This window comes from Ylistrum balloti, unplaced genomic scaffold, assembly GCF_031769215.1.
Source record: "Ylistrum balloti isolate Yb309-2 unplaced genomic scaffold, AGI_CSIRO_Ybal_v1 Utg369840, whole genome shotgun sequence".
Classification (NCBI taxonomy): domain Eukaryota; kingdom Metazoa; phylum Mollusca; class Bivalvia; order Pectinida; family Pectinidae; genus Ylistrum; species Ylistrum balloti.
This window is the reverse complement of record NW_026781998.1, coordinates 655,102-671,082: the sequence shown is the minus strand read 5'-3', so window position 1 is coordinate 671,082 and position 15,981 is coordinate 655,102. Positions and strand designations below refer to the sequence as shown.

The window sequence follows — 15,981 nt, the reverse complement described above, 5'->3', positions numbered from 1 at the left end:
ACTTTCACTACGACAGCGATAACTCTTGCTTGTGATATGGTTTGTTTCAGATTTTGTTACATTGATAAAATATGAAATCAACACCAGTACAAAGACATCTTATCACAGACATGTAAACTTTATTAGGAGTAAGATGTATTTTCACTCCTGAAGTTAATGGTCCCTTTGACAAATACAGTATATAATAGCAATTTGTCAAAAGAAAAAACATAATTTCTCTGTCAAGGAGAAATTCCTATGTAATTGTACAGATCATCAAACTTAACGGCAAAATTGATCCCTAGTTCTAGATAATAATACAATTTCAAATTGGTATCTACTTAAAACTGATCAGAAGTTATATTTTGGTTTCAATAATTGATGAAATGACATCCCTTACAAATACCTCTAATCTCTAACATAGATTACAGCTATTATGAACTAATAACACCATTTCTGACCTCCCCCTCCTCCTTTCTACTCTCACATAATCTTATAGAGTGAAAACAAGGGAAGTAACCCTGGTAGATCCGCTTATAACATAACCGGAAGAAACACTTCTCATTGTTTAGATCTCCAGATATTGAGCACCTTTAAATAAATACTTTAGGACTGTTCTGTAACATACATCATACATTTACATTGTTGCTTCAATTGATAAAAGTCAACATTACAAATAAAAACGAGTATTTGATCACAATTTCTGAGAATATAGGACACACTATGACATCTATTTAAAAATCACAATAAGTTAGATTTCGATTATATCATCAATATTTTAGCATAAGAAACAAACACTGTAAGATGACTCACTGGTATATAGGTGTTATAACTACAATTTTACGAAAATTTTGTTCAATAAAATAAACGATCTATAACACTTCCAAATATTGATGAAATACCTACTAAGAATGTCACCTCTAATAAAATATGTCTCCTTAAAAAGTCCTCACTACTTAAAATATAACATCTAAACTCTTCTATAAGAAAGGTCATCTTGGTTACTGAAATTTTCACTTTCAACAAAAACATATTTACAAAGCATTTGAAATGTCGCATCAAAAATCAACAACAGAATCTCAAGAGAAATCTTACATGATACAAAATTGTCATTGAATCAATTTCTAGTACCACATTTATAAATAACTAAATGATACCTACACAAATATAAATAGTTATCACAAACCCTGTTCATTATAACACAAAGGACCTTTGCCAAGTTTCCATTTCATAGCAAATAAAGGTAACATTTTCAAGATTTTTTTTCATTTTAATGAGCTTCTTGCAAGGAAAAGGGAAAAACTTTGTGAGGAGTTTCAGAAATTTCATGAAATGATAACAAATGTATATTTCCATTTACTACATACATGTAGATAAACTTACATGCGTTCTGAAAACATTGTCTTTTCAGCAGTTATAAAACCTAAATTTGGAATAATCTCGCTCATATACCTCCTTTGGTTGATGTCATCCCTCTTTTGAATGAAGTCAGCATGCTTTTGAATGAAGTCAGCATGTATCCAGTGTAAGATTCCTTTAAGTTATGACATCACATTTGAAAAAATAAGAGTCTTCAAATAATTACAGCTCAACAGACATATGCTGTGATACTTTCCAAAAAGTATAAACTTAAACTAAGGTTTTATTATTAAACAAATAGCATTGGTAAAAAGGAGGGAGCATCAACACCACGGATTCCGTAGTTGTTTGAATTGATTTATGTTGACATGGCTATCCGTCATCAGAACAAAGTAAAACCTAATGGTCTATGGAGCTGTATTAGGATACCTCAGTATCCACCTTGGGTTCCTCTACTTATACATGTACCAACCATACCCATTGGACATCGGACCACTCCACCTTTTTTGTATTTTTTCCATTAGTGTTATAGAACAACTTCCACATTGATCTAGTTTTGATAATCAGATCGAGCAACTACTAACTAACTAACAATACAACAGAATAGAAATTCACAGACAAATGATGTTATGAAAATATTTCATGAATAACCTTCAGGAATCATTTTCTCTGGAGTTGTGTATTATGGATGTCGTAGATCAAAAACCTTGAATTGTAACCAACACCTCCTTTGGATTTCCTAATACACAGATGGACAGTTAGACAATAATGGTTTATTCTATAGAAAACTCTTATTCTGACCAAATATATTATGACTGCTGTAAATTATTCATGATCCAAATCAAGGTTCCAGTTGCACAAAGCTTAGTTAAAGTTAATCAGTGATTAAAGAAAATTTTCAAATATGAATGAAACAAAATTGCAAAATTTCTTTGTCATTTCACAACTGTTGATTTGTAGAGACCAGTTACAGTGACATTTTTTTTGAGTGTCAGTTTGCCTTCTAAAGTCCAAGTTTTCTCACTAACTACTGGTTAACTCTAACCATGCTTTAAGCAAGTCAAGACAGCAATCCTGTTCTTAATCAAAATGTCACAGATATAGTATTATCTTTTGGCTGTTTAGCTTTTATACAAAATTATTACATGTATTACCATACATGTAGATCATCTATCTAAAACTATGTGTACATCAAATATAAATATCACATTTTTGCATTTGAAAATTATCTTAAGACAAGAATTTTATCCTAAATTTTCAAACACAAGCTTCATCAAAGGAACAAAGACCATATAGATTTAGAAGACTGGTTGATTTTACTATATTACAGATATTTCATAATGTGCTGAATTTATGTTCCTTTCAAGGAAAACCTTAGAGTAGTATCTATCTGGATGGCTATAAAGTATATATTAGTATGTATATATATGTATATTAACACCTTGAGCAAATTACCTGTTTCCCTAAAACAATACTGATTGTATCGCTGGAGGTTGGCTGATGGTGATAAGAGCTTTGTCTTTTTGTCTTTCTAAATGTCAAGGAATCATTGCAATAAACACAACAAAACCCATAAACAATGTAAACAGGATGACAGGTGTGAAGAAACTCCAAACAGGCCACAAGCCGACTGTAACGCTGAAATATAATCAATACAATGAGATAATAAAATCAGTAACCATTATCTTAACATTACACCAATGAAACACCACATTTACATGGAATACAATTGCAGAGGTAAACCTAGTTTCTGATAAATCTTCCATTCATCAGAAAATTTTATCTAAATGGCTCATTGCAGAAAACAAATCACTCATTATAAGTGTCTCTTGCTATGGTGCCATGTATACAAGATGAAGGATATCACTTACCACAAACCATCTATTATAAGTACTGCCTATTGCTATGGATACAAGATGAAAGATATTACTTACCACATACCACCCATTATAAAAGCTCCTGTTGCTATTGGTATAAGAGTTGGATAGAGTTTTTCCCAGTCGTCCACATCAATCTTCTTTATGGCAGATAGGTACACAATGAAAAAAAGTGCTATACACACATTGATCACAATGAGGATAGCTCCAATATTGAACCAATTTCTGCAAGGAAAGATCAACTTTTTGAACCGTTTCATTAATTGTTTCCTTTTTGTACAAGAGACACAAATTCTAGGAATATATTCACCTGACAATGTTTGGCTGTAAATGCCTTTTCCAATTCATTATTCAAATAATTCAAATAAAGAGTTGGAATAAACAAACCAAGAAATTCAGTGTTTAATACATTAAGATTTTAATAAAAAACATGGTATAATACTCCTTGATCTTGGATTAACCCCAAAGTAGTGAAGTTTGCAATGATTCTTTGTGGATTAAGAAGCTTTACAAAAACCTTAACTAACAAGAGTATCTGTGAAACTGATGAATACAGCTTTGATGGAAACAAATTTTAACAAAGTGCAATAATTCTCTTAGTATGGAACTGCAAGACACGACTTTTCAGTATCCTAGTTTAAATGCAAGTAAAGTTTTGCTCTGGGCATCCTAATAAATGGCAATAACTCTGTAATCAAAAGGTTGTGGGCCCTGGGGTTCATTATCATAGTTTAAATGCAAGTAAAGTTATGATCTTGACACGAAAATAATTAAAAAAGGGCAATAACACTGTAACTAAGAGGTTTTGGTCCCTGACTTTGGTACTTTGCAAATTGTCTTAGTATGACCAATGTGTACACAAAGTTTTATCATCCTAATATAAATGTAAGCAATTCAGTGCTATGCTCCAGACACAAAAAGCTGCATGGAAAGATGGATGGACAAAGCAGTTACTTAACATTCAACAAAAAATTTTCAAAAAGCATAAAACATTCCTTCATGATGAGTTTCAATACCAAAAGGTTGAGCTCTAAAGATTGCATTTTTTAAATGCATAAAATACATATGTACATATCAATAACAGAAAGGCTTCTGGATATGTACTTTATTTTCAAGTTTTGAGGTGGGACACGTAACATATCTGTACACAGGTGGACTGATATTAATGTACCTGTTGACTCTTGGATCATATCTACAGGCAATGTAAAAGTCAGTGTAGTAGAATATTGCTATCGATCCTATAAACCACAAGACATTCTGTAGGTTGTACTTGGACCCTTTCTTTTTCCTGTATTTCCCAAACCTTTCCTCAAACTCCTGTCTGGTCTCTTCATCAAAATGTGTACTGAGTTTGGAATGATCTGGAACTTCTTTTTCACTCTCAGGTATCATTGCATCTGTCAGAAGTAAGAAAAAAAAATCATATAGAATAAGGGGCAGCTATTCTCAGTAAAGATTTTGATAGTCAATTTTTCTTTATTTATTTACCCTGGTATTTATTTTTTTAATGAAAGTATCTACGTTAACAGTACCATAGTATGTCATAGGTGTGTCACAGGAATAAGTGAAATATTTCTATATAAAGCATACTACTATTGCGTAACACATACATACTGAAGACTTCTCATATGAATCTATGACACTAAATGTAAAATGAGCTCTGAACACACATAACAGAGAGCACGGTCAGCTATCTGTGCACTCATGAAACAGCTACTGACTCTAATTTTAATCCTAGCACTTCATGTTACTCTTGATAATCTAAGCACAAAAAGCTATTCTATTGCTAAACTTAGCACAAAAAGCTACTCTGTTACTAATCTTAGCACATAAAGCTACTCTGTTGCTAATCTTAGCAAATAAACCTATTCTGTTGCTAATCTTAGCACATAAAGCTACTCTGTTGCTAACCTTAGCACATAAAGCTACTTCATTGCTAATCTTAGCACATAAAGCACTCTACTTTGTTAAAGGGGAGGAAATTTTGTAAACAGCATGCTGTTTAAACTATCTTGACATTGCAGACAATACTGGACATGGATAAAATGTAAGATGGTGTGGTCATATGTTTACATGATAATGTAATCATACTTGCAATAAACACGTCCTACTTCTGACCAATCATTTAAAGTGTGCAAGTTTAGAAATCCAATAGAATAAATAACAGTCCTGGGGTTTAAACATGATTACATTTTAACCTGTTCAATGTTTTCACTTTATGTTGAAGTTGCCCCTAAAACTTATCTTTCTGTTTTAACATCAAACTTGGCCTATCATGTTTTAGAAAAAAGGGAAACAATTAAACAGCTGCAAAAATCTCCCAGTATACATTATGAAATATTCAGTGAGAGTATCACAATTACACCAGCATCAGAGTAGGTTTCTAAATTTATTCAGTCACTGATGATCAGTTTTGCTGTTACCGAGCTTCTTCAAGACAACTAACTTGATTTTCCACATCTGAAGTACACATAGATCTTTTTTTAAACTCAAAGAAATGTGTGTCTTTTTCAATGATGACAAGATGGTATTTTCTGAGGTATCAGAGTAAATGACAGACAATTTTTTCATCAGATAGAAAAAAAATAATGACAACTATCTTATTATAACATTACACTACTCATTACTATGTTTATATGTATATCACTCCTCAGAAAACATTGTATGGAAGATGTATGAATGTAATCACACAATCCATTGTTTATACATTATGTGCATAAAATTGTCCGAGTCCATCATCAATACTATACTGCAGTCTGGCTCCATGATTATATATATATTTTACTGATCTTTTTTCAGTATATCAAATTTTGTTTTGATTGGGTTTCCATTTTCTTTTATCATCGACAATTCAGCGTTTAGCATTTGCATTTTCCATTTATCATTGATCGTTTTGTGCATGCATTTATAATCATTTGTGTTTTTCCAATCATTTTCTGTTTCATTTGTGTTTGAGTGAGAATGTTAAACAGTCGAAGGTCTGTAATTGGGCATAGGAAAACATATCAACCAATCCAGTGAACAGATACCTGTATACAGCTCATGACTGATGGCACGGAAGTAAATCAAACACAAAGCCTGTCATTTAATTTTTAACACAACCACAAATCTTTCAATAAAACTTAAGTGAAAAATTCATGAAATTCGTGAAATTTTCATGTGAATTCAGTACATATTTTAACATTTAACAAGGATTTGGTAATTGACAGATAATGTCCATCAATTACATTTTGAATCCAATCATAGAAGTTGTTAACTTAAAGGCATGAAAAGGTAAGGCAAGTATCAATACTTGAATCATTGAAATTGAAATATAAAAATATATATTACAATACATATATTTTCACCTGTATTTTTGCATATACAAATGATACACAGATTTACATTAAGACTTAGGCAACCACATCATGTGGTCCACATGATATGCATGTACAGTATGTATTAATGCTGTATCACCTTTAAGCACAGCCAAATGTGATATATCAATTTAACTCAGCACAGATTGTTGAAAATTTTAGCGTTATTTATCATATTTGGATATATCTGGGTAGTTTCAGGTAAGTTTTGTGTATTTTAGGGTAAGTTTTGAGGATATTTTGGTGGTTTATGGGTAATTTTGGGTATTTTGCCACACTGGCTGTGATATAGTGACAGATAACTTTCATTTTTTTATCTCATCCCAAGTCACAAGCTGAACTCCTAGAGGTTTAATATGATATAATACATAACCTGCATTTCCGAAAAGTATCGAATGATAATAACAAAATTACAAAAGATACTTGGTGTGACCAATTATTTCTCTAAAACGGTTAAAGCATCCAAATTTTGGAGCGTACGATTTTATGTACTTTGAGTTACACATGAAACTTAACAATGATAGGTCTACAAAACAGTAAATATATTGTACATGAATACGCCTATCCATATATGTCTGATGCATACGTACATCAGTTATAAGATATAATCCTATTAAATTCTTACTTCTGTAAATACCATTAGAAATCACGACACTGGCAATACTAGGACATTGATCCGTCAAAACGTGATTCGACACATCCGATCCAAACCGATAAAATACAGAAATACATATTTAAGTCAATCAAAAACCTGTTTAAAATCAAGTTACCAGGATCCAAAACTTCAAGGTATTTCTCTGCGATCTTGTGTTGAACTCGGCGGCGGATTTTTTCCATTTCCTCTTCGCTAGAAATAAGAAGTGGCTCATTTTCGTGTTCGGATGCCATCATTGTTGACGATTGTTTCTACATCTCTCGAGCGTTTGGCACAAACGTCATTAAAAAATGGTAAATATCAACGTCGATTACAATTTCACTTTACACACGCTTACCAACAAATCTAAGCGAACCAAATGTCAAAGAAACAACATGTACATTTTAAAAGGGTTTGGCCACGATTTTTCATGTCACATTATTTCAACCTAAAATGGTGCAATAATATTTATAGTCCGCGATATCCCGTCTCGCGTGCTTCGTCCCCATTTTCTGGTGGATATGCATGAATTACAGACTTTCCAGTTCCCCTCCCCAACTGTTATTCACTACGCCTATTTTCAAAACTATTTCGGGTTAAAATGGCAAAAATGTCATCCAAAATTTCCATATCGAAAAAAAAACAACAACAAAAAACATAGCCCCAACAGGGACGTCTCTGGCCCCAAACGCCATATCGCCCGGAACCACTTCGCCTGAAAAGTTATAACGCCTCAAAAACTTACTCGCCCGAAAAGATAAAAATAAGAATTTTATGGTGCACACTTGTAAGCTCATTTAATTCAATGATGGCATATCCAGTTCGTTTTAATAATTATGGCAATGAGTACATGGACTACGCAATGATTCCGTATTAAATAAGCCTTCATATGATAACAAAAGACACAGGGGAGGTAACTCTTCCATATTTGTTGCAAGAGTTCTCGTTTTCATCAAGATTCAACTGGCACTTTGATTTCGTTAGATTTGAAAATTTCATTTTGGATTTCCTAATTTGTTTGACTAAAGAGATAGAATTTTTGGTCGTAATATAATGAAGACTGATACTCGGTTCGTCTCCACACTGTCAAATCAACATTAGCTTGATGTGCACAAGTAGATCAAACTGAAGCTACTTCAAAGTTCTATCCGCTAACATGACAAAATAAAAATAAATAAACAAATAAATAAACTAATAAACACAGAAGAGCTATATAGTTAAGAAATCACCTATCCGTTAGGTTACGACCTCCCGAGTTACCAGGGCCATGCCCAGAATTGGTATCAAAGACCAAAAAGAAAATTTAAAACATGAAGCTATAGTAAAACCAAGTAAAAATGTAAAACATGTAGGCAATGTTAAAGTAAAAAGATAATGTAAAAAGAAGAGAGATGATGAGTAAAAACAAGAAAATCATGTAAAAAAGAAGAAGATGAAAAAAAGAAGAAAATGTTAAGTAGAAAGAAGAAATGAAAAAAAAAAAAAAAAAAACCAGGAAAATAGAGTACAAAGAATTGAATGTAAATTAAAGATGATGTTAAAACAAGAAAAAAAATATAAATTTATAAAAGCTGAGGATAAAAAAGAAGAGGATAAAAAAGGAGATAATAAAAAATAAGAATATAAAATAAAGATGAAGGAAATGAAAACAAAACAAGTGGAAAATATAGAGCAAGAAGATAACGTTAAAGGAGAGACGAATTCGGATAAATCATTTTGAGTTGTACAAATAATACTACTATCGAAACGAAATATCTTTAATGATGTGTCGTGTTTTTTTTTTTTTTTTTTTTTGTTTTGTTTTACATATCCTCTTGAGCAATATGCACCCGAAACATCTTTCTCCGCCTCAAATGCATTTTTGACACACAGCGCACGAATGTGCGATTCTGTCGTGGTTCATATAAATTCAGGAATGACTTATGAATAAGTGTGGGATAGGATTTATTTTCAAATATACTATATCACGGATCCGTAACAATAACTGAAAATTGTGTTTCCCGGTCCAAACTTACACTCTGTTGTAAAACATTTGATTCTGAATTATTAAATGTACATTTGAACATTTCTGAGATAAATAGTGTTATATCTGGATCACTACCTACAATGCATCTTTATACCTTTCCACATTGTTAATATTCCTGCGAGAATATTTCTATTATTTGTCATCTTGTGTTGTCTTATATTTCTTATCTCAATTTCAGTGATTTGGGATCGGTCTTTCTCGCCATATCTTTCTAAACAACGTCAAACTTTTATGATAGATTACAAGTATATTGCACCTGATAGGTAAATTGACAGATAGTAAAATACAAAATGCTAAAATATAAGGACTCTGGGGAGTTTTGCTTTCTTATATTGAAGTAATTAGAACTGAAGAGCGTAGGCTTGCCCAAAGTAGGATATAAGTATACCACGGTCTTGAATCTGTCCATGTCGCAAATTCAATGTTTCTTGTTTCGAGTCAAATGTTTTATTTGCTTTCAAATATTATGCTAAAACATTCAAACATCAAATTTTCGCTGAGATGGATGATGTTTATTGATCATATACCCATTCTAGTAATACACACCCAACGAACAATTATTTATTATCATCCAGTACTAATATTAGACCATGCTGTCGATATTACTTACTAGATTTTATATATATATATGTCCCAGTTGCTTTCGTATCATATTTATGAATTGCAAGTAGTAAGATGACAACGGAATGTAATTAAATTGATGTGAAGGTTTTGGAATATAAACTCGGGGTACTTTATGTGTTATGTTGATCAAAGCATCGACCAGTTTACAGACAGTTACTGTACTCTCTTAAGTTATGTATTTCTAAACCCGTGATTCTTATAATCACCTTCAGATTAATAAAAACAATATCAACTATAATAAAATAAAAACTATAAAGATTGCATTTAAACTTTTAAAACATGAATAAAATATATATAATTTCAGGTAATGCTAAATTTCATTTTCATTATCATTCTGTATATACACTGTATAATGAAAAACACAACTTTCTCAGAAATAGATCAACACTTCCAATGTCAATGAATTGCAATTCAGATATTGTAGTCCGTGTATTACCTGTTGGTGATCTTCGTGTTCCGATAGGTGAACCTTTTGCCTGGAGTCGTCGACGATGTGTGGCACCAGTAGCTGTTGTACTTACGTGTTGTGTCCTGATCTGGTAACTAAAGTTTTTTAGTTCCTACGCTATTTAATTTTTAAATCTTTATGTATGTGGAAATCGATGATTTTTTTAAAGATCTATTTATGTCCGTAATTACAGTATCTGTTTAGACACGTGGTTAAAACAGATATCAAGTAAGATGGGATGATTTTATTATGAACTGGGATAAATGAGAGGGTATTTAAAAGACAAATATTATTTCATGTACACGTTGATATTTTGGACATTGTAATACAATTAACGAAGGAGACAATTTTTTACTTTTTCGTAATTGTACCCAAGTATTATGTTATATTAAAATGCACGTTTATCTACTGCTCAAATGTCGGTAAGCGGCTGGTTTTTCTTAACGGGTAATATTCATATCATATGAAGAAGATAACGTTAAAGCAGATACGTTCGTGACGTTTGAAGTGTTATTGTATGTTACCGCTGTATAAGACCTAAATTTGACCAACAATGTATAATAATTTCTCTACTTCGACTAATTCGGATAAATCATTTTGAGTTGTACAAATAATACTACTATCGAAACGAAATATCTTTAATGATGTGTCGTGTTTTTTGTTTTTGTTTTTTGTTTTGTTTTAAATATCGTCTTGAGCAATATGCACTCGAAACATCTTTCTCCGCTTCAAATGCATTCTTGACACACAGCGCACGAATGTGCGATTCTGTCGTGGTTCATATAAATTCAGGAATGACTTATGAATAAGTGTGGGATAGGATTTATTTTCAAATATACTATATCACGGATCCGTAACAATAACTGAAAATTGTGTTTCCCGGTCCAAACTTACACTCTGTTGTAAAACATTTGATTCTGAATTATTAAATGTACATTTGAACATTTCTGAGATAAATAGTGTTATATCTGGATCACTACCTACAATGCATCTTTATACCTTTCCACATTGTTAATATTCCTGCGAGAATATTTCTATTATTTGTCATCTTGTGTTGTCTTATATTTCTTATCTCAATTTCAGTGATTTGGGATCGGTCTTTCTCGCCATATCTTTCTAAACAACGTCAAACTTTTATGATAGATTACAAGTATATTGCACCTGATAGGTAAATTGACAGATAGTAAAATACAAAATGCTAAAATATAAGGACTCTGGGGAGTTTTGCTTTCTTATATTGAAGTAATTAGAACTGAAGAGCGTAGGCTTGCCCAAAGTAGGATATAAGTATACCACGGTCTTGAATCTGTCCATGTCGCAAATTCAATGTTTCTTGTTTCGAGTCAAATGTTTTATTTGCTTTCAAATATTATGCTAAAACATTCAAACATCAAATTTTCGCTGAGATGGATGATGTTTATTGATCATATACCCATTCTAGTAATACACACCCAACGAACAATTATTTATTATCATCCAGTACTAATATTAGACCATGCTGTCGATATTACTTACTAGATTATATATATATATGTCCCAGTTGCTTTCGTATCATATTTATGAATTGCAAGTAGTAAGATGACAACGGAATGTAATTAAATTGATGTGAAGGTTTTGGAATATAAACTCGGGGTACTTTATGTGTTATGTTGATCAAAGCATCGACCAGTTTACAGACAGTTACTGTACTCTCTTAAGTTATGTATTTCTAAACCCGTGATTCTTATAATCACCTTCAGATTAATAAAAACAATATCAACTATAAAGATTGCATTTAAACTTTTAAAACATGAATAAAATATATATAATTTCAGGTAATGCTAAATTTCATTGTATTACAATTAACGAAGGAGACCATTTTTGACTCGTGCCTTGTCCGGGCCTCGAACCCGAGATAATGTTGGTGTTGTTGGAGTATGAATTAACACAATGTATCATATATAGTTTTGTTGTTGGTCCGAAGGTTCCAGATTTGAATTACCTGTTGTAATTGTACCCTAGTTTTATACGTATATGAAAATGTACGTTTAATACTGTTCAAATGTCGGAAAGCGTCTGATTTTCTTAATGAGTAATATTCATATAATATTCTCGGTTTTTACGAACCGAATATGATGCATACAAGTGTGTTATACCAATCTCTCACATTGAACAGACACCGAAGGGCATGGAATGATGACATAATGTCAAAGAACAACTTTATACTTTCGAAACTGACGAGCCGAAATTATGGAAAGTCTTGAACTATATTCTATGTTATATACAGAAATGATAAAGAAACAAAACCTTACCTAATCCAGGAAAAGATATCAAAAAACCGTTATCCGTGAAAAAAAAGAAGAAATTCCGGTGCGCATAATATACCAATATACCGTAACTAGAAATGCAAGCGTTTTTTACCATTCCAACTAGTGTCAACAGATGTGGATTTATCCTATGGAAACGTTTGATTACTCAATACAAACGTTGATTTACCCAATACAAACGTTGATTTACCCAATACAAACGTTGAATTACCCAATATAACCGTTGAATTACCCAATACAACCGTTGAATTACCCAATACAACCGTTGAGTTACCCAATACAGCCTTTGAGTTACCCAATACAACCGTTGATTTACCCAATACAACCGTTGAATTACCCAATACAACCGTTGAGTTACCCAATACAACCGTTGAATTACCCAATACAACCGTTGATTTACCCAATACAACCGTTGAATTACCCAATACAGCCTTTGAGTTACCCAATACAACCGTTGAATTACCCAATACAGCCTTTGAGTTACCCAATATAACCGTTGAATTACCCAATACAGCCTTTGAGTTACCCAATATAACCGTTGAATTACAATTGTCAGTACAACCGTTGAATTACACAATACAGCCTTTCATATTTACTGCATACCAGCCAAGATAACCGTTATTTAAACAATACAAGTAATGATGATGTAACTATCATACAGAAGCATGTACAGTATTTTTTTACTTTAACAAAATATAATATATTGTTATTTCACTAATGACCCAATACAACCGTTGAATTACCCAATTCAAATTATAATTTATTGAATAAGTGTCTGTTTCTAATTACCCATAAGCCTTTTTCTAGTCTACCATTTTCAATATAACCGTTGAATTACCCAATACAACCGTTGAATTACCCAATACAGCCTTTGAGTTACCCAATATAACCGTTGAATTACCCAATACAACCGTTGAATTACCCAATACAACCGTTGAATTACCCAATACAGCCTTTGAGTTACCCAATACAACCGTTGAATTACCCAATACAGCCTTTGAGTTACCCAATACAACCGTTGAATTACCCAATACAGCCTTTGAGTTACCCAATATAACCGTTGAATTACCCAATACAACCGTTGAATTACCCAATACAGCCTTTGAGTTACCCAATATAACCGTTGAATTACCCAATACAACCGTTGAATTACCCAATACAGCCTTTGAGTTACCCAATATAACCGTTGAATTACCCAATACAACCGTTGAATTACCCAATACAACCGTTGAATTACCCAATACAACCGTTGAATTACCCAATACAGCCTTTGAGTTACCCAATATAACCGTTGAATTACCCAATACAACCGTTGAATTACCCAATACAGCCTTTGAGTTACCCAATATAACCGTTGAATTACCCAATACAATATAACCGTTGAATTACCCAATACAGCCTTTGAGTTACCCAATATAACCGTCGATGCAATCAGTACAATTGTCAGTTTACAAAATATTAACGAATACTACACAATACAAGTATCATATTTACTGCATACCAGCCAAGATAGAGTCTATTTAAACAATACAAGTAATGATGATGTAACTATCATACAGAAGCATGTACAGTATTTTTTTCTTTAACAAAATATAATATATTGTTATTTCACTAATGACCCACGCAGAAAATGTACCCGTATACATCTTAACGAATTAATTCAAATTATAATTTATTGAAATAAGTGTCTGTTTCTAATGTCTTGTCATAAGTGTCTTTTTCTAATGTCTTGTCATTGCATTTTCAGAATTAAATTAACCATTTGGATGAAAATAACCCTTTATTGTTTCCACATGTTTCTTTCCCAAAAAAAAAAAAAAAAAAAATACCCCTATTTTCCTAGACTAACTCTCAATAACTTGAGTGAATATTATTTATATTAAGAACTACCTATAATTTATAACTGAAATATATAATTACTAAGATGCTAATTGTCAATAAAGCTCTAAGTAGATAATATTAATATCTATGTGTATATGTAAAAAAATGTTTGTTTAAAGGTTAGGTGTCTACCAGATATATAAAATTACTAAGATGTAATTGTCATCATCCCAAGGTCTAGGTGTCCAGATTCATAGATATCTACTGTAAGTATAACATCCCAATGTTAGGTGTCCAGATTCATCAGATATCTACTGTAAGTATAACATCCCAAGGTTAGGTGTCCAGATTCATCAGATATCTACTGTAAGTATGACATCCCAAGGTTAGGTGTCCAGATTCATCAGATATCTACTGTAAGTATAACATCCCAAGGTTAGGTGTCCAGATTCATTAGATATCTACCAGTAAGTATAACATCCCAAGGTTAGGTGTCCAGATTCATTAGATATCTACCAGTAAGTGTAACATCCCAAGGTTAGGTGTCCAGATTCATTAGATATCTACTGTAAGTGTAACATCCCAAGGTTAGGTGTCCAGATTCATCAGATATCTACTGTAAGTGTAACATCCCAAGGTTAGGTGTCCAGATTCATCAGATATCTACTGTAAGTGTAACATCCCAAGGTTAGGTGTCCAGATTCATTAGATATCTACTGTAAGTGTAACATCCCAAGGTTAGGTGTCCAGATTCATTAGATATCTACTGTAAGTATAACATCCCAAGGTTAGGTGTCCAGATTCATTAGATATCTACAGTAAGTATAACATCCCAAGGTTAGGTGTCCAGATTCATCAGATATCTACTGTAAGTATAACATCCCAATGTTAGGTGTCCAGATTCATTAGATATCTACCAGTAAGTGTAACATCCCAAGGTTAGGTGTCCATTAACATCCCAAGGTTAGGTGTCCAGATTCATCAGATATCTACTGTAAGTGTAACATCCCAAGGTTAGGTGTCCAGATTCATTAGATATCTACTGTAAGTGTAACATCCCAAGGTTAGGTGTCCAGATTCATCAGATATCTATCAGTAAGTATAACATCCCAAGGTTAGGTGTCCAGATTCATTAGATATCTACCAGTAAGTGTAACATCCCAAGGTTAGGTGTCCAGATTCATTAGATATCTACCAGTAAGTGTAACATCCCAAGGTTAGGTGTCCAGATTCATTAGATATCTACTGTAAGTGTAACATCCCAAGGTCAGGTGTCCAGATTCATTAGAAATCTACCAGTAAGTGTAACATCCCAAGGTTAGGTGTCCAGATTCATTAGATATCTACTGTAAGTGTAACATCCCAAGGTTAGGTGTCCAGATTCATTAGATATCTACTGTAAGTAACATCCCAAGTTAGGTGTCCAGATTCATTAGATATCATCCCAGGTGTCCAGATTCATCAGATATCTACTGTAAGTGTAACATCCCAAGGTTAGGTGTCCAGATTCATTAGATATCTATCAGTAAGTATAACATCCCAATGTTAGGT

At 32.6% G+C, this 15,981-nt stretch overlaps 1 protein-coding gene across 1 annotated transcript; it reads right to left on the bottom strand.

Annotated features, from left to right (window-relative positions):
* Positions 1 to 2,027: 2,027 nt before the first annotated feature.
* LOC132545338 (transmembrane protein 128-like) lies at positions 2,028 to 7,459 on the bottom strand. The gene is made up of 4 exons (XM_060209014.1): positions 7,342 to 7,459; positions 4,387 to 4,612; positions 3,273 to 3,440; positions 2,028 to 2,976 (listed from the first exon to the last, which is right to left on the bottom strand). The coding sequence occupies exons 1-4, from the start codon at positions 7,457 to 7,459 to the stop codon at positions 2,877 to 2,879; spliced, it is 612 nt and encodes a 203-aa protein (XP_060064997.1). The 3' UTR covers positions 2,028 to 2,876.
* Between the last annotated feature and the right edge of the window lie 8,522 nt (positions 7,460 to 15,981).

Bases quoted from the DNA above. Each gene is read 5' to 3' on its own strand.
- LOC132545338 (XM_060209014.1), bottom strand. From the start codon at position 7,459: ATGGCATCCGAACACGAAAATGAGCCACTTCTTATTTCTAGCGAAGAG. The intron at 4,613-7,341 runs GTAACTTGATTT...TACTTCTGACAG, and splicing joins CCTTGAAGTTTTGGATCCTG to ATGCAATGATACCTGAGAGT. The intron at 2,977-3,272 runs GTAAGTAATATC...ATTATATTTCAG, and splicing joins TTTATAATGGGTGGTATGTG to CGTTACAGTCGGCTTGTGGC.